Genomic DNA, 15,692 nt, shown 5'->3' on the forward strand with positions numbered 1-15,692 from the left:
AGTATCACTTCAACCCTATCACAGCAGGCTGGCCAAATCCATACAAAGAGTGGCAGCAACATCCTTCTCCCAGCTGCCCAAGTTCCTGTCTCCATCCTGTTCAATCTCAATTTTGCCTCTGCACATTCAGTTCAAGCACAAAAAAACTCAGGACCAGAAAGGAGCACAATGAACAGCAAGTTGACATCCCCACAGAGCACAACCAGTGATGGAATAAACATCTTCCTCTGTTCCACTGGCCACAAAACTTTTCTTAAAATGCTGCAGGAAAAGGCCAAAAGCCAAAAATCCATACACCAGTGGAAGAGAGCTGCAGAGAACAAGGGCATCATTAGTGCCCTAGGGCCTTGAAACAGTGGGAAGTTTGTTCAGTAAACTTTGAGGTGAACAAGCCCTGCACTTGTTCTGCCAGTCCTTGCCAATCTGATGCAGGAGAAAAGTTCCCATCTGATCCCACATCTGATAATTAGCTAAATGCTGACCACAAGAAATAAGACACACCAACAAGTACCTGAGAGTTTTAACAAGTATTGGCAAGCAGTGTGGCCACTGACAGCACTTCTGGGAAGCCAAACTCTTGGGAAAGCAACAACTAGCTCTACATTTGGGAAACAAAGAACACGGCCGGGTAAGGAATGTGGCTCGGGAAGGGCTACAAGGAAGAAGCATTAATCTGGTACTTGCGATTTAGGAGGTGGGCATGCAGTATTACTCCTACAGGGTACAAAGCCAGGGAAACAGGCAGAACAGGGAGACATCCCTGTGAACCCTGACTATAACTACAAAAGCAGAGGCATCTTCTGTTCAGCAGTATGCAGACCACAATCTTGCATCCTTAACATGGACACTACTCTTCCAATTCACCTTGCAATTGAAGAGTTTATGCATTAAAACATCACCTAAATTTGCCCTGTAGTCACTGCTGGCTGGCTGGCTGCCCAGTCAAACAACAGTCAAAGAAAAGGGTATCATACTCCAAAAGAGTGGGGTCCAAACTCCCTCACCTCAACAAACAAACAAACAACACAAACGAACAAACAACACAAATCCCAACTTAAAATACAACAGAAAGGCTATTCTGCTCAAAGATGAGGCTTCCAGGATTCTGACATTCCCTGGTTTTCCCTAAAAATGGTAGCCATAAAACACTAAGATGCAATAGCAACGAGACAGAAACAGCAACAAAGGTGAAGATTGATGCTCTTAGGGATTGTGCTTCTGCCCTGGTTGGAAGGCTGGAAAAACATACTTTATTAATTGCTTTTTTGCTATTCATACTTTTTACTTTGTTACAAACTAAGAAATTGATTAAAAAAAAAAAAAAATCAGGGGTAGCATGTCTAAGCATATGTAAAGCATGCCTCTTCCCTAAAGTAGAAGAGGGAGCCGAGTGGTTCTAGGGCTTACTGGATCACAGTAACAATCCTGTGTCACTGGCACCAGCTGAGAGAATTTTACTGAAAAGCCTCCTTGCTTCCACACAGGTCTCCTCTTATTCTGGCAGTATGTGAAATTGCTTCAGCAAACCTGCTAAAGATCCTCTGCACCCTTCAAGATTTCCTCTGACAAGCAGCATAGGAGAAACACACCCTGATTTTGTGTTACATATTTTGAAAAAATGTACAGGAATAGGAAGGGATTTACAGTTCTTAAACAACAGTCCCAGAGACACTACTTAGTCAACCCTTTTTGTACCCTACTTAGCTCCGGCAAAGCATGCAGGTGTATTTAAATTCCAGTTTCTAGATGAGACAAAGTTCTTTTCCACTGGCAAAGGCTAAAGTTCAGAAAAAGCTGGAACAGGGTAATGGGTGTTTCACTTAGCAGTTCATGCAGCCAGTGCTCCATTTAATTAAATGTAATTTAGATGTTGACATAGCACGCACTGGGAAATTTTAAAAAATCTTCTAACTCTGACTCTGCATGTGTTTTGTGATGTGTGCTGTTATTAATGATAGATACTGTTTGGTTTGCATAATAGTGAAAAGTGTGACTATTGAGCTTCAAGGGCAGACATGAACGGTGCTGCTTTCTACATTTCAAGAGCTGCTTACCACTAAAAAGGAATGATCTTGTGCAATGGCAGCATGACTGAGAAGACATTGGAAGCCACATCCAGATCTGTTTAGTTTATCACTTGCACTTAGTACTGTGTTATTCCTGCAACTCATTATGTTAATCAGTAAAATTAAAGAACTATTATTTTGAATTACTGCACACAGTTGTGATACAAACAAATTTATGAGGCTCCAAGTCTGCTAGCCATATGAATATAGAGTGGTATTCTGCTCTACAACACAGTTAGGCCAGAGGGTTTTGTTTTGTTGTTTTTTAAAGAGCTACTCAAAAAAGCAACAGTATTAGCCAGGGCAATTTAGAGCAAGTATTTTATAAATTCCCAACAAGCTTTTGCTTAAGGGTGAAGTAATAATATGAAACCATTTATCCATCTTTTGAGTCATTTTGCTTTATGGCTTTAAGACAATTGGCTACATTCATGGATTTCTCCAGTTTATACAAAAAAGGAAGGAAGGCAGTCCACCACCTCCACAGCTCTCGAATACAAGCAAACATGCATAACCTCGGTGCTTATACAAGCAGTGCCTCTCCACGTATGCTTTCTCCTTAGTTGATGATCACATTGCAGGTAATACTTGTTCCTCTGTTTTCTTGTGTTCAGTCACACGATTTTTGTGCTTGACTTGCTTTCAACTCTTTCTTACTGAAAGTGACAGTGATCTTTTAATATTATGACTTGAACATACAGACCCTGGGAATCCATTGCCCCACACCCAAGTCAACAGAGCTAACTCTTCACCCTGTAGTACTGGAAACCCTTATCTTTGATACATATTGCTACAACATGATAGTACCATCAATAAAGCCATACAATCTTTCTGGACAGAGAGTAATACGAATTTAAGTTCTGCTTCTCAAAAGGACTGAAAGAACACACAAATCTTGTTAGGTAATTCATCCACTACTCCTACTAACAGTTTGAAGTCTTTCAATATGCACTTTTAATTTTTACTGTGTAAGACAGCAAATCTGTTAAGCCACACTGTAACTGCTAAATCAGTGTAAAGAGTAAATAAGGAAGAAAAAAGAATAACCACACAACAGCAAATAGTCACAACACCACTATCTCTATTTTTGCAAGAAGACAAATACTTGTAAATTATCAGGAGTGCAAAAGAACAATTTACCACAACAGCAATCTTACCGTTTTAAGAAGAGTTGGACACCACAAATTACTCAATGCCCTTATGTTATGCAAAATAGAGAGAAGTTGCAGAGGTGATCAACACTTGTTGATCTTTTGTGTCTCTCTTTTTATTTGAAAAAAAAAATGTTTTACATCTAGTTAGATTAGGATACAATAAAAATAGGTTCCTTACATATCTAAAAATCACACAACATGCAAGTAGGGTACAAAGAACAGCATTAAAAACAAAACAAAACCACCAATGACTATAAGAAAGCCTGCACTGCTGACTCTTTTCTGAGATGGATGCAAACACCTTCTTACACTACTGCCCTGAGAGAAGCATACAAGCATTAAAGTGGCTGTTATGCTTTCTAAGGACAATGTAGTTGCTGGGGATGGCCTGCCTCAACCTCTCAGTATCTACCTTCCTTAAACTTCACTTCCGCAGAAAATACATCAAGCACCCAAAACACATCCAGGATATACAGTTGAACACTTCAGATATGCTTGCTGCTACCCACATAGAACTGAGTCACACAAATTCAAATATATTTGCAACTTTTAATGAATGGATCAATCTAGCAGAACAAAAGAAATGTTCTAAGAAAGGCCCCTCAGGGAACAATTTCTGCACGGAAAAAAAAAAAAAAAAAAAAAAGTATCAGCAGAAGATCCACTGCACTCTTGTCCCAGAACAGTTCTATTCAGACATGCACTCTGCTATTACAATTTAGGTACCCTTTTTCCTTTTCTCCATTTTTATAATGCTCAGCAATGGACAAGAGGAATTCTATTATACCCTCAAATCTCCACAAGCCATCCAGCTCCCTATCTTCTTCCAACTATGATATTAATCCAAAGACAAAAACAAAACTTTTTCTGCAGCCATTTCAATTATACTGTATGCTGTATGCCTTCCAGCCTACAAAACAAGTCCATAACAATGTGAGGCAGCATTTTGACAGTCACTCACCCCCTCCCTAATTCAATTTTGTATCCCAAGTGAATTAACTTGATCAGAGCCCATGTGTAGATTATTTATACACAGAAAAACAATCAAAATCCAACTACACCTTGTATGAGCCCCTCTTATTGGCTCCAACAGGACATAACAGAACCTCTAACATAGACATGCATTTCCGATTATTGGGACCAGTCTTTTATGTAGCTTTATGTATCACCTGCAATTTGCAGGCCTAGGTCACATACAGCTTATTTTATTCCCTTTTAAAAACCAAAAATAAATGATGTCGTAAGAGCCTCTGCCATTACCTTGATCTACAGCCAACTTCCTAATGAAAAAAAAAATTAATTAAATCAGGTTATTCCTTCCTCAAACAATGCTGAAAATGTTAACACTATTATTATAACACCTGTACTCATATGACTAGCTCCCCAGTGGGTGGCTTCTATTATTGTCAAAGTGACTTAACCACTAACCCTGTTTAAAGATGATCAAGCTAATTGGGACAAATTCTGCCTTGGTCTCTGGCTGCAATACAAATCTAGGTAACAGAGTCAACCTCATAAGGTGTTTTTGTTAACAGATTCATCTCCTTTTATTTACTTTAGGAAGAATTTATATTAAAGATTATAAAATCATATTCTTTACTTGAATTTTTGACTTCTGCACTTGAAATTTTTACTTCACTAATCATGACTTTGAGCTATGGGATAAGCAAAAAAGGTGTAAGTGTACCATTTTTTCCAAATTCAAATACTGTCCTTCTGTATGTCTCAACACCACTAAAAGATTGCCAATACACAGTGAAGAGTAGGACAGCCACTAAAAATTATTCTCTACTTCTTGAAAGTCAGCAGCTGATTTTTTTTTTAGCAATTAAAAAGCAGAATACAATCACAAGATGTACTCTGCTTGTTGGATTAGCTTAAGCTAGCATTAGCAAAAATAAAAGCTCAGTTAGTAAGTCTCCATCATACTGTTCCAGACAACCCTTTTACAAAAGGCAGTCTGAGAGCAGCTGGTCAAAATCGTTTGATAAAGATTCTGATTCTGACCCCAGAAGTGACTTGCTTAACCACAAAAATATTATTCACTTCTCTCTTTTTCTTCAACTAAGTGTTTCTATGCCAATTTTTTTTTTCTTTAAATTCCTTTCTGCCGTTTTCTGAACTTCCTTCTTATCTTTCACTTTATCATTTCACACTTTTTTTTTTAGGAGAGAAATGAAAGAAAGGAAGATGGGAGATCAGAAATGCTACAAAATGACTACTGATAGTATTCAGAACATCCCCCCTCATTTTGCCAGTAATGAAGGAAAAAAGGAAAAAAAAAAAAAAAAAAAGGTTTTTACCAAGAAACAAAACAAAAACAAACAAATCCATCAAGAACCTGGCAAACTTCTGGATTTTTCCCTCCTTTTCTAATACCTCTCATGCCAGTTCCCTGAACATCTGCAGATCTCAAACTTTTCTTTATATTCACCTACATTCTCTACCCATTTAACGCAACTCATCTAGGAATCAACATTTTTTTTGCCCAAAGACCAATTCTCTTGATTGCAAGGAAGTGACACCCAAAACTTGCCTCTTAAGCTACCCATTAAAAAGTCTTAACACTTTCTATGATACCACACAACATTTTTTTTTTCTAGAAGTCTCTTTTCTCTGTTCACAGCACCCTTCCTCTCCTGCTTTTTAAATATCTTCTATGTACTTCCCTAGCACTAGGTGATCAACAGGTTTGAAGAAAAGTGTAGGAAAGAAACAGTTTCTCACTCTTGCAGATGCAGCCTAGTATCTGGAGGTACTGTTTGTGTCCTCTGTAGCAAGAGCAAGAATTTTATTATTTTTTATTTATTTTATTTAAGCTTTTATTATCACTACAGGTCTGCATTTTAAGCTTAATCATATGGTTTCATTGAAGTTCTCCAACAGGACAAAGAACTGTTTTTCAGGTGCATGGATGGAATTATATGATTCCTTTCCCACTGGTTATCAATAGGAGTTCTACATTTGAAAATTTTCTGCAACTTAAATCTTTCCTAAGAAGTAAAGCCAGCACTGACATATTCCAAAGTCAACTGGTGACAGGACAAGTTAATGAGGTATGCACTGGTGAAGGTCATGACCCAAAACACCACGTTTATTCTTGGTTTTGATGCAACTTCAGATTTTTATTAATAATCAAATGAAGTTGCTTTTTGGACAAGCTGCCTGCTGGTTTTCTTTTTTTTTTTTTTTTTTTTTTTTTTTTTGTAATCAATATATTAAGTGGCACCTTAGAAAATTAAATTCTTGCTCTGAGGCACCTCTTACCATTAGAGTCCTCCACTTCTTCAGCAGGAGTGTGGTTCTTGGAGGTGTGGTGGGCGTGTGAGGCTGCAAGGTTGACAATGCGGGGTCTTGGTAGTGTCAGTGCTTTCCCATGCACTTTCAAGGAGTGCTCTTTCAGCTGGCTGATTGTCATGGTGGAAAATGAGCAGGAGGAACATTTGTAGGCATGTTCACCTGGGTGAGCGAAATACAGGCAAGTCATCAGCTCACAAAAGAAACAAAATGGGGTCCCCATACTTCTCCTATTGAACTTGGAAGTAAAGTTCACATGGATTCCTTCAGCACTAGATTGATCCCAAAGAGAACAAGGTACGTGCACCTCCTTGTTGGAGCAGCCTGAAGTCTGTGGGTACAGACACCTGCTTTGGAACAAAGTATTGCTTTTGGACAACTGCAGATCCTTGTGAAGTGACTGATGTCAAAAAAACAGAGACCAGACTATTAGCATGCCTGTGTTGCATGGTATGAGAAGAAAACAAACTCTGAGATGAAAATGGAGTCACTTAACTATAGCTTTCCAAACTTTTTTGGGAGCACAGCGGCTATAGAGAGTGAAATCACTTGTTTCTGCATGCAGCACGTTCAGCATCATTATTAAAGAACAAAGAAGGATACTACAAAATTATATCAAAGGTTCCTCAGAAAACCAAAGACAAACAAACAAATGAACAAAGCAAACCAAAAAAAAATTACATTTGGGGAACGTCACATTTTCTCCTTATCAAAAATTTCCCATTAGGCAGGAATAATCTCCACAGAACTGGTAACAAAGTCAAAGTTGTTTTACAACAAGAAGTGAACATGGCAATACCAAGAACAGCGCATATCTGTAGGGCTATGTGTGTTATGAGAAAGCACTAAAAGAAGTGAAAGAAAAGAAGTAATGAACAGTAGTGAACTTAATTTTGAATACATTCCAAGCTACAGAGACAGCAAACCAGGGGAAACAAATCTTGAGATAAGATTTGTTTTGCATTAAGCATGGAGGCAATTGGAACACAAAGTGAAACTCTCCCAACACAAACAATGTGATAGTAACAGGTGCCAAGTTGTTGTTTTGGAAGTACCACTTCCATGTACACTGGCCACATATGAGCTGTATATAAAGAGCCACAACTCATATTGGAGTAAAATATTCATGAACAGTACAGCAGACCAAGGGTTCTGGTAATGAACAAGGCAGAAAATGTTTTCCATCTCTCAAATTTAGCAAGCAGGATTCTCAAATAGCATCATTTCCAACACCACAAATATATGAACCAAAACAGCATGTGTAAACATGCATATTACAAGTCAGAATAAGCACACCTGAAAAAATCAGCAACCATCTTACAAAAAAAAAAAAATAACTCCCAACCCTCTCTCTCTGAAAAACTATGCTAATCATGGGGACAAAACATAAACTTAAAAAGACTCTTTTGGTACATCTGAAAGAGAATAGATCACAGACTCTGAAGAAGTAAAACAAGAAATTGTCCCATTTCTTCAAATGGTATTTCTCACCTGCATATTACATCAGTTATGTATTACCTTTATACAAACAGAAATAAAGCACTTTTTGGATAGCATGTACAACAAGCTGCTTAATGGAACACAAGAATGTAATGCCACAATAAACTCCCAAAGTATAAGATACCAGCGAGATTCAGATATTATCCTTCACAGTTTAAGAAATTGCCGGACAATGGTAGGCAACAACCATGAACTTATAAGCATCACAAGACATTCAAGGAAAGACGATGATTACATATTAAGAAGGCTGGACACGACTAAAAAATATACGTGCTATCCATCAATAACAGTTCAGGTAGACTTCAACATGAAAGGATGTAGTAGCTTCTAGAGGCAAGACTACAGTTTGACTCAATATAAGACTTTGCATGTTTTCAACTGCCAGTTTTTCATTTCATAAAAAATATTGTATAAATATACATACAAATAAATACATCTAAAATTTTCAGGGGGCAGTAGGGGAGAGTACTCTCAGCACTTGATATATACTTGGAGCATTACATTTCAGATTATGTAGAATGGAAACAGGGCCAATACTCTTCCACTTCAGGATCTGGGATTTTAGTGCATTTTAAAAGATCTCCAGGAGACTAGATAAATGAATAAAGGGGCACAGAAATTTCTACTTCTAAACAAACTGATAATGAGAAGATTGACAACAGAGAAAAAATGTTAACAAAAGAGGTTCAGAGAACCACTGTGTCACTGAAAAACTGGGGAGTCTGAGGAGAAGTTTTCATAGAATGTTTATTCACTATCATATATTTCTGAAGGACTGACTCAATACACAACAAAGCAAATCTCTGACTGAAAAACATCTGAGCAATTTTCTGTGATGTGAAAATTTGGTAGAAATGGACTGAGGCAGAAACAGATCATAAGCCTCTGAAAACCCTATTACACAAGTCATTGTGCAAAACACTATCTAGGCAACCATGAAATTGTGTTCTTGTATGATGCAAAACATGGCCCTTCGAGGAGTGTCCACTAATCAAGTTCAATAGCATGAATTCATACTAAGTAAATCAATAACCTACATGAAGAGGAGTGTGAAGTAAATATCAGTTGCATGCAAACTTCAGATCTAAAAATCTGGCAGGTTTGAACACAGTAACACAAAGAAGCCCGGCTTTACAATAGCGTAGAGAAAACATTTTATGGTTGGTGAAGATGAAGAAACATGTCATCTCTGTACAGGATGTGGGATTCTATAAACTGAAACTGCTGCATGTAGTTGGACTGCTTTGGAAGTAGAGAATGCCATAGTCATATACAGATGAGGTTGGCAATAGACAAGCTAATCCACAACACCCATCCAAGTACAGAGAAGGGTCCTAGCAGAAGCTCTGTGAAATCTGAAACCAGCATAGGAAATGGAGTACAAGAAAGACCAACAATCCCTCCTACATTTTGTAGACAAAAAGTGTCTTGGATCAAGGGTGATAATTACCTTTATTAAAAATTATCAGACAGTTATGAATTCCTCCTATCTTTTCTCCTCATTTTCACATCTTCCTCCTCCATACCATCTTGAATATAACAAGATGTGAACAAATAATAAAGGAATGTACTTCTAGACCTTTGTTATCTGTGCCAGTAGTTTCTGCATGTGAGTTGGAAACAACTGATCTACTTTGCAGTCTTTTAGATCAGCCAATAGTATGTCATGTGTATCAGAGTGGATGTCTGGACAGTGGTTTGGGGTTCGTTTTTTTGTCTGTTATCCAGGAAGATGCAACAATTGCAGACAGAAACAGCGGTTCTTGCCTCCAGTTTTCTGATAACTTTTCAATGCATGATGCATGACACTGCCAAGAATCTAGGGCCATGGAGTGAAGATAAGACACCTACCAGGATATTTTGAGCATCAAGTTTTTTAACAATCACATATGCAATACTCTGTGGTGATCTGTAGAGAGGTGGGGGTTGGCCTGTTCTCCCACGTGCCTGGTGACAGGACGAGGGGGAATGGGCTTAAGTTGAGCCAGGGGAGTTTTAGGTTAGATGTTAGGAAGAACTTCTTTACAGAAAGGGTTGTGAGGCATTGGAACAGGCTGCCCAGGGAAGTGGTGGAGTCACCATCCCTGGAAGTCTTCAAAAGACGCTTAGATGTACAGCTTAGGGATATGGTTTAGTGGAGGGCTGTTAGCGTTAGGTTGGAGGTTGGACTCGATGACCTTGAGGTCTCTTCCAACCTAGAAAATTCTGTGATTCTGTGATTCTGTGATTCTGTGATCTATCTTGTATGATATATCACCTTCCCAGTTCTTGTTTAATAGAAGCATGTTTGCATGCTCACTTGTATGGATTCTGTACTGCAATACAGAGAACTCCAAGATAAATTTCCATGTGCAATAATGGAATGATGATGTTCTCAGTCTGCTGAACACAGACTTGAATCCCAAAACTTCCAGTGTTTGGCTTTACCATGAAAGCCAGCATAGGAATCCACCAAAACCAAGATTCAGTCCACAACTGTTTTCCCACTTAAAGCACAAACATAAATACAAACATAATAGAGCAAAGTTCAGACAGTGGTATAAGCTGACTAGATTTACCTGGAAACATGCAAGCATAATAAGAACAAATCATTTACAAAAATGAAATCAGAAGAAAAGGAAAAATTTCTAGAAGTACTCATCACAGTTTTATAATTTTTTTCTTTCTGAAAATGTTATCCAAATTTCTACTGATTCCAATAGGTGCACAGGTTGGCCAATCCTGACTTGCCATTGAAATCTTACCCAAATCTGGTGACAAAACACGTGACTCGAACCAGCATCTCTCATCAGCAACAAGAATACACGGGCCATTTCTGCTGCTGCACTGCAAAACTGGGAGAGAAAACTTACCAGCATGAGCCTTGAGTATATGGGTTTTCAGGCGGCTATTATAAGAGGACTTGAATGGGCACAACTTGCAACGGAACGGCTTATGATGTCCATGGTGGGTCTGCATGTGACGATCCAGACTTGAAAAGAGAAAGACAAAAAAGGGAAACACAAAAAGGTAAATAATTTCAACTATTCCTTCAGATGCAAGGCAAAACAGTTACAGCATTAATTAAATAAGAGCCAAACCAGGCTCAATTACAATTTCTCATACAATCTCTTTAAATTCAACAGGTCTACCTACAGATAAAGTAGAATCTAATTTGAGGAAAAGGAGCAGAGCTGACACCAATTCTGTTATGCAGAAAGCAAGCCTCTTAAATAACTTCTAGTGCAAAATTAGTATAAATTAAATTATACCTGATTTAGACTTAAAGGACCAGTTGAAAGAAACAAGTAGCAGATGAAAACAGTAAAATTATCATTACAGAATATTTTTCCTTGGAAACATTTTTGTGGAAGTATGCCCCCCTTTGTCCTCTTGAAAGAAAAAAAAAAAAAGAGAGAGAGAGAAAAAGGAAAAATAAAAAAAAGATATTTTTGACCAGCTTTAATGAGGAAGCCTTTTGGTTACAGCAGCAAAAGCAGATTAGAGATCCTGCTCTGGGGAGGGTGCCAGCAGGCTGCAGTTGATGAGTTCCAGGATTAAAAGGCAACAGAGTTTCAGGCAGAACAGAGTGGGATATGCTGCACAAAGCTCAACAAGAGAAGAAGGGGTGGCTAAGACCAGCCTCTACTTTCTTCAGGGAAACTGGAAGCTACTGACAGCTTGATAACCAGGGTGTGATCAGAACCTGTTCTCTCTCCACAGCTTCTTTTAACAGTTCAGTAAAATTTAGATGGGGGAAAAAAAAAAAAAAAAAAAAAAAAGGAAAGAAAAAAAAAGGACATTGCCACAGTTTTTACCAAAAGATCAAATTCATTCTAAAGTCCTGCAGAGCTCTGCAGTTTCTATGCTGTGTCTCACAGTCAAGAGTTCACAGTCTCCAGGTGGTAAGTAAGTAGCTTCAGCTTGTGTTGTAAACATTTCCAGTACAGCCTCTTCCCTGGAAACATTAATGCTTTGTGATCTAGTTTTCGCTTGAGTCTCCTTACACATGGCGATAGAACAAAAAGGTAGTTAGAGAGGGCTGTAGGAGTAGTAATTTGACAGAACTGTCCCCCACTTGCCACCTTATTCTAGACATATTTTAGGCTTATTTCCTTGTTTTACCTAAATCATCACGTTCTTCTTTACTGAATATCAACATGGAATCAAGCGCAGGCTGTTCCAGCCCTCTCTCACTACACAGATTGTCATGGGATCTTCAGTCCCACACTGACAGAGCTTAAACCAGAACATCCCTATTTACAAGACCTAACACTAAAGTCTGTGTCTTCAAAAATCTGATGGTTGCAAAAAAAAAAAAAAAAAAAAAAAAAAAAAAAAAAAAAAAATTAGAAATAAACTTATGTCCCTCTCAGGGCCGCTTCAAATAAATACAACTTAAAACAAATCCAGGATGAAGTTTGCAGCATGACAAACTGTTCAGCTTTTCCAGAGAAATAGGAAAAGATGTCTCAATATGCAGACTGGACCCACTTCTTAGGGACATCTGCTGCTTCATTGGGACCCCAATTAAAGTTGTGAAGACAAAGCTTCCTACTCTGTCTGATGCAGCCCTCAGGTTATTATCCATTATTGATTTTTCAGGCTAGTAACGCTGAAGTTTCAAAGTCTGAGGGCAATCAAGAGAGACTTCAGAGCCTTGTGCCAACTGGTTAAGGGATCAGGAGCACAAGTAGCATTCTCCCCTATCCCTCCAGTTGCAGGGAATGATGAGGGGAGAAACAGGAAGAATCAGCAGGTCAATACCTGGCTCTGAGCCTCGTATCACTGGCAGGACTTTGGATCATGGGTTGTTGTACAGGATACCAGGTCTGCTGGCAACAGATGGGGTAGACCCATCTCAAAGGGGGAAAAGAATTTTTGCACAGGAGTTACCAAAGCTCACTGAGGGAGATTTAAAGTAGATTTGAAGGGGGAAATGGATAAAACCAGGCTCACTAGAGACAAGTCTGAGGTCAACATACCAGTGGTTGTGGGACAGCGTGCTAGCAAGGTCCTATGGTCTGCCATCCCAGCAACGTTAGGGGATGGAGAGCCATGTGACAGAAAAGGCACAAGAGATATTGTTGATGGGTGACATCACTGAAGTGCCTGAGAATGGTCACATAGTAATTAAAACTTCTTCCCCCCAAAAGGTGACAGAATCAGTAGCCCAATTGAAGTGCATCTACACCAATGAACACAACATGAGCAACAAACAGGAAGAACTGGAAGCCATTGTGCAGCAGGAAAACGAATATAGTTGCCATCACAGAAATATGGTGGGATGACTGGAGTACTGCAAAGAATGGCTATAAATTCTTCTGATGCTAGAGAGTCAGTGGTGAGCCCTGTATGTTAGGGAGTGGTTTGACTGTCTTGAGTTTCATGATGGTGAAAACAGAGTTGAGTGCTTATGGGTAAAAATCAGGGGGAAGGCCAACAAGGCAGATGTCATGGTGGATTTCTGTTAAAGACCATCCAACCAGGCTGACAAAGTTCCTGGAGTCCATGGAAGATAACTTCCTGACTGAGCTGATGAGTGAGTCAACAAGGGACGGCGCCCTACTGTACAATTTGCTTGTGCACAAAGAAGGACTTGAGGGTGATGTGAAGGCTGGAGGCTGTCTTGGGCATAGTGATCACAAAATGATAGTTTTCAATTCTTGGAAAAGTAAAGAAGGAGGTTAGTGGAACTGCCACCCTGGACTTCCAGAGTACAGACAGCCTGCTTAGAAGAGTGGTTGGTGAAGTCCCTTGGGAGGCAGTCCTGAAGGGCAAAGGTGTCCAGGAAGGCTGGACACTCTTGAAAATGTAAGTCTTAAATGCAAAAGGGGTTCCCATACCCCTGAGCTGGAACATAGGGATAGGAAGCAGAATGAAGCCCCCATAATCCAAGACAAAATGGTTAGCGACCTGCTACACATCTTAGACACATACAAGTCTATGGGGCCGAATGGGATCACCCAAGGGTAATGAGGGAGCTGGAAAAAGTGTTCACCCAGCCACTTTCCATCATTTATCAGCAGTCCTGGGGCTAGCCTGGGAGATGCCAGTTGGATGGAGGAAGCAAGTGTGATGCAAAACTCCAGGAAAGGCTCGAAGGAGAATCCAGTGAATGTACTGGCCTGTCAGTCTGACCTCAGTGCCAGCAAAGATTATGGAGTAGATCATCCTGACTGCCATCATATAGCACATACAGGATAACCAGGTGATCAGGCCCAGTCAGCAGTGGTTTATGAAACTGTGGCTAACCTGATCTCGTTCTGCCACAAGGTGACCTGCTTAGTAGATGAGAGAAATGCTGTGGATGTTGTCTACGTAGACCTCAGGAAAGCTTTTGACCCTGTTTCCCACAGCATTCTCCCGGAAAAACTGGCTGCTCATGGCCTGGATAGGCATATGCTCTGCTGAGTGAAAAACTGGCTGGGTCCAAAGAGTTGTAAGTGGAGTTAAATCCAGTTAGCAGCTGGTCACAAGTGGTGTCCGCCAAGGCTCAGTACTGGGACCAGTTCTTTTTAATATGTTTATCAATGATCTAGACAAAGAGATCAAGTGCACCCTTTGTAATTTCACAGATGACACCAAGTTAGGAGGGAGTGTTAAACAGCTTGAGGGTAGGAAGGCTCTACAGAGGGATCTGGATAGGCTGGATCAATGGGCCAAGGCCAACTGTATGAAGTTCAACAAGGCCAAGTGCCAGGTCATGTATTTGGGGCACAACAACCCCATCCAACACTACAGGCTGGGTGAAGAGTGGCTGGAAAGCTGGCCAGTGGAAAAGGGTCTGGAGCTATCGGTTGATCGCCAGCTGAATACAAGCCAGCTCTGGTGGCCAAGGCCAGCAGCATCCTGGCTTGTGTCAGAAGTAGCATGGCCAGAAGGACTAGGTAAGTGATTGTTCCTCTGTACTTGGCTTTGTTGAGGCCGCAGCTTGAATAGTGCATTCAGTTTTGGGTCCCTCACTACAAGAAAGACATTGAGGTGCTGGAGCATGTCCAACAAAGGGCAACAAAGCTGATGAAGGGTCTAGAGAACATGCCTTATGAGGACTGGCTGAGAGAACTAGGGTTACTCAACCTAAAGAAAAGAAGGCTCAGGGGAGACCTTATCACTCTCTACAACTACCTGAAAGGAGGCTGTAGCGAGGTGGGGGTTGGTCTCTTCTCCCAAGCAACAAACAGTAGGACAAGAAGAAATGGCCTCAGAGTTGTCAGGGAAGATTTGGGTTGGATATTAGGAAAAGTTTCTTCACTGAAAGGGTTGTGAAGCATTCAAACAGGCTGCCAGGGAAGTGGTTGAGTCACCATCCCTCGAGGCATTTAAAAGTCACGCAGATGTGGTGCTTAGGGACATAGTTTAATTGCAGACTTGACAGTGCTAGGTTAAAGGTTGGACTTGATCTTAGAGGTCTTTTCCAACCTAAATGATTCCATGAAATCTCTCAAATAGTAAGATACTGAATGCTTGCAGCAAATACTTGTAGCAAATATTAAAACATGTTTTAAACAGCTGATAGGCAATGAGCTTGCTGAACAATTAAAGCACACTGTCAAAGATGTGTATAACACGTCTAAGCTATTCTAAAATACATACCTTAAGATGTTCAACATTATAATATTTAAAACTGTATTCATGACCACATATGTTGCCAGCACAATTCTTCCAAGGGCACGTTTTTAAGTTTTGGTAAGAT

At 39.8% G+C, this 15,692-nt stretch overlaps 1 protein-coding gene across 8 annotated transcripts in view; it reads right to left on the reverse strand.

The window, feature by feature from the left end:
• The window catches only part of ZNF462 (zinc finger protein 462), a 97,727-nt gene that overhangs the window by 29,527 nt on the left and 52,508 nt on the right, over positions 1-15,692 (reverse strand). For 7 of the 8 annotated variants that reach the window (XM_084504168.1, XM_084504166.1, XM_084504161.1 and 4 more), the window contains exons 6-7: positions 10,870-10,988; positions 6,488-6,679 (exon numbers count right to left, since the gene is read on the reverse strand). In XM_084504168.1, the coding sequence (XP_084360294.1) occupies positions 6,488-6,679; positions 10,870-10,988 (311 nt within the window). The remainder of the gene's footprint in view (positions 1-6,487; positions 6,680-10,869; positions 10,989-15,692) is intronic. The other variant, XM_084504167.1, reaches the window with a different exon arrangement.

Source organism: Aythya ferina (genome assembly GCF_964211825.1).
Source record: "Aythya ferina genome assembly, chromosome: Z".
NCBI lineage: Eukaryota > Metazoa > Chordata > Aves > Anseriformes > Anatidae > Aythya > Aythya ferina.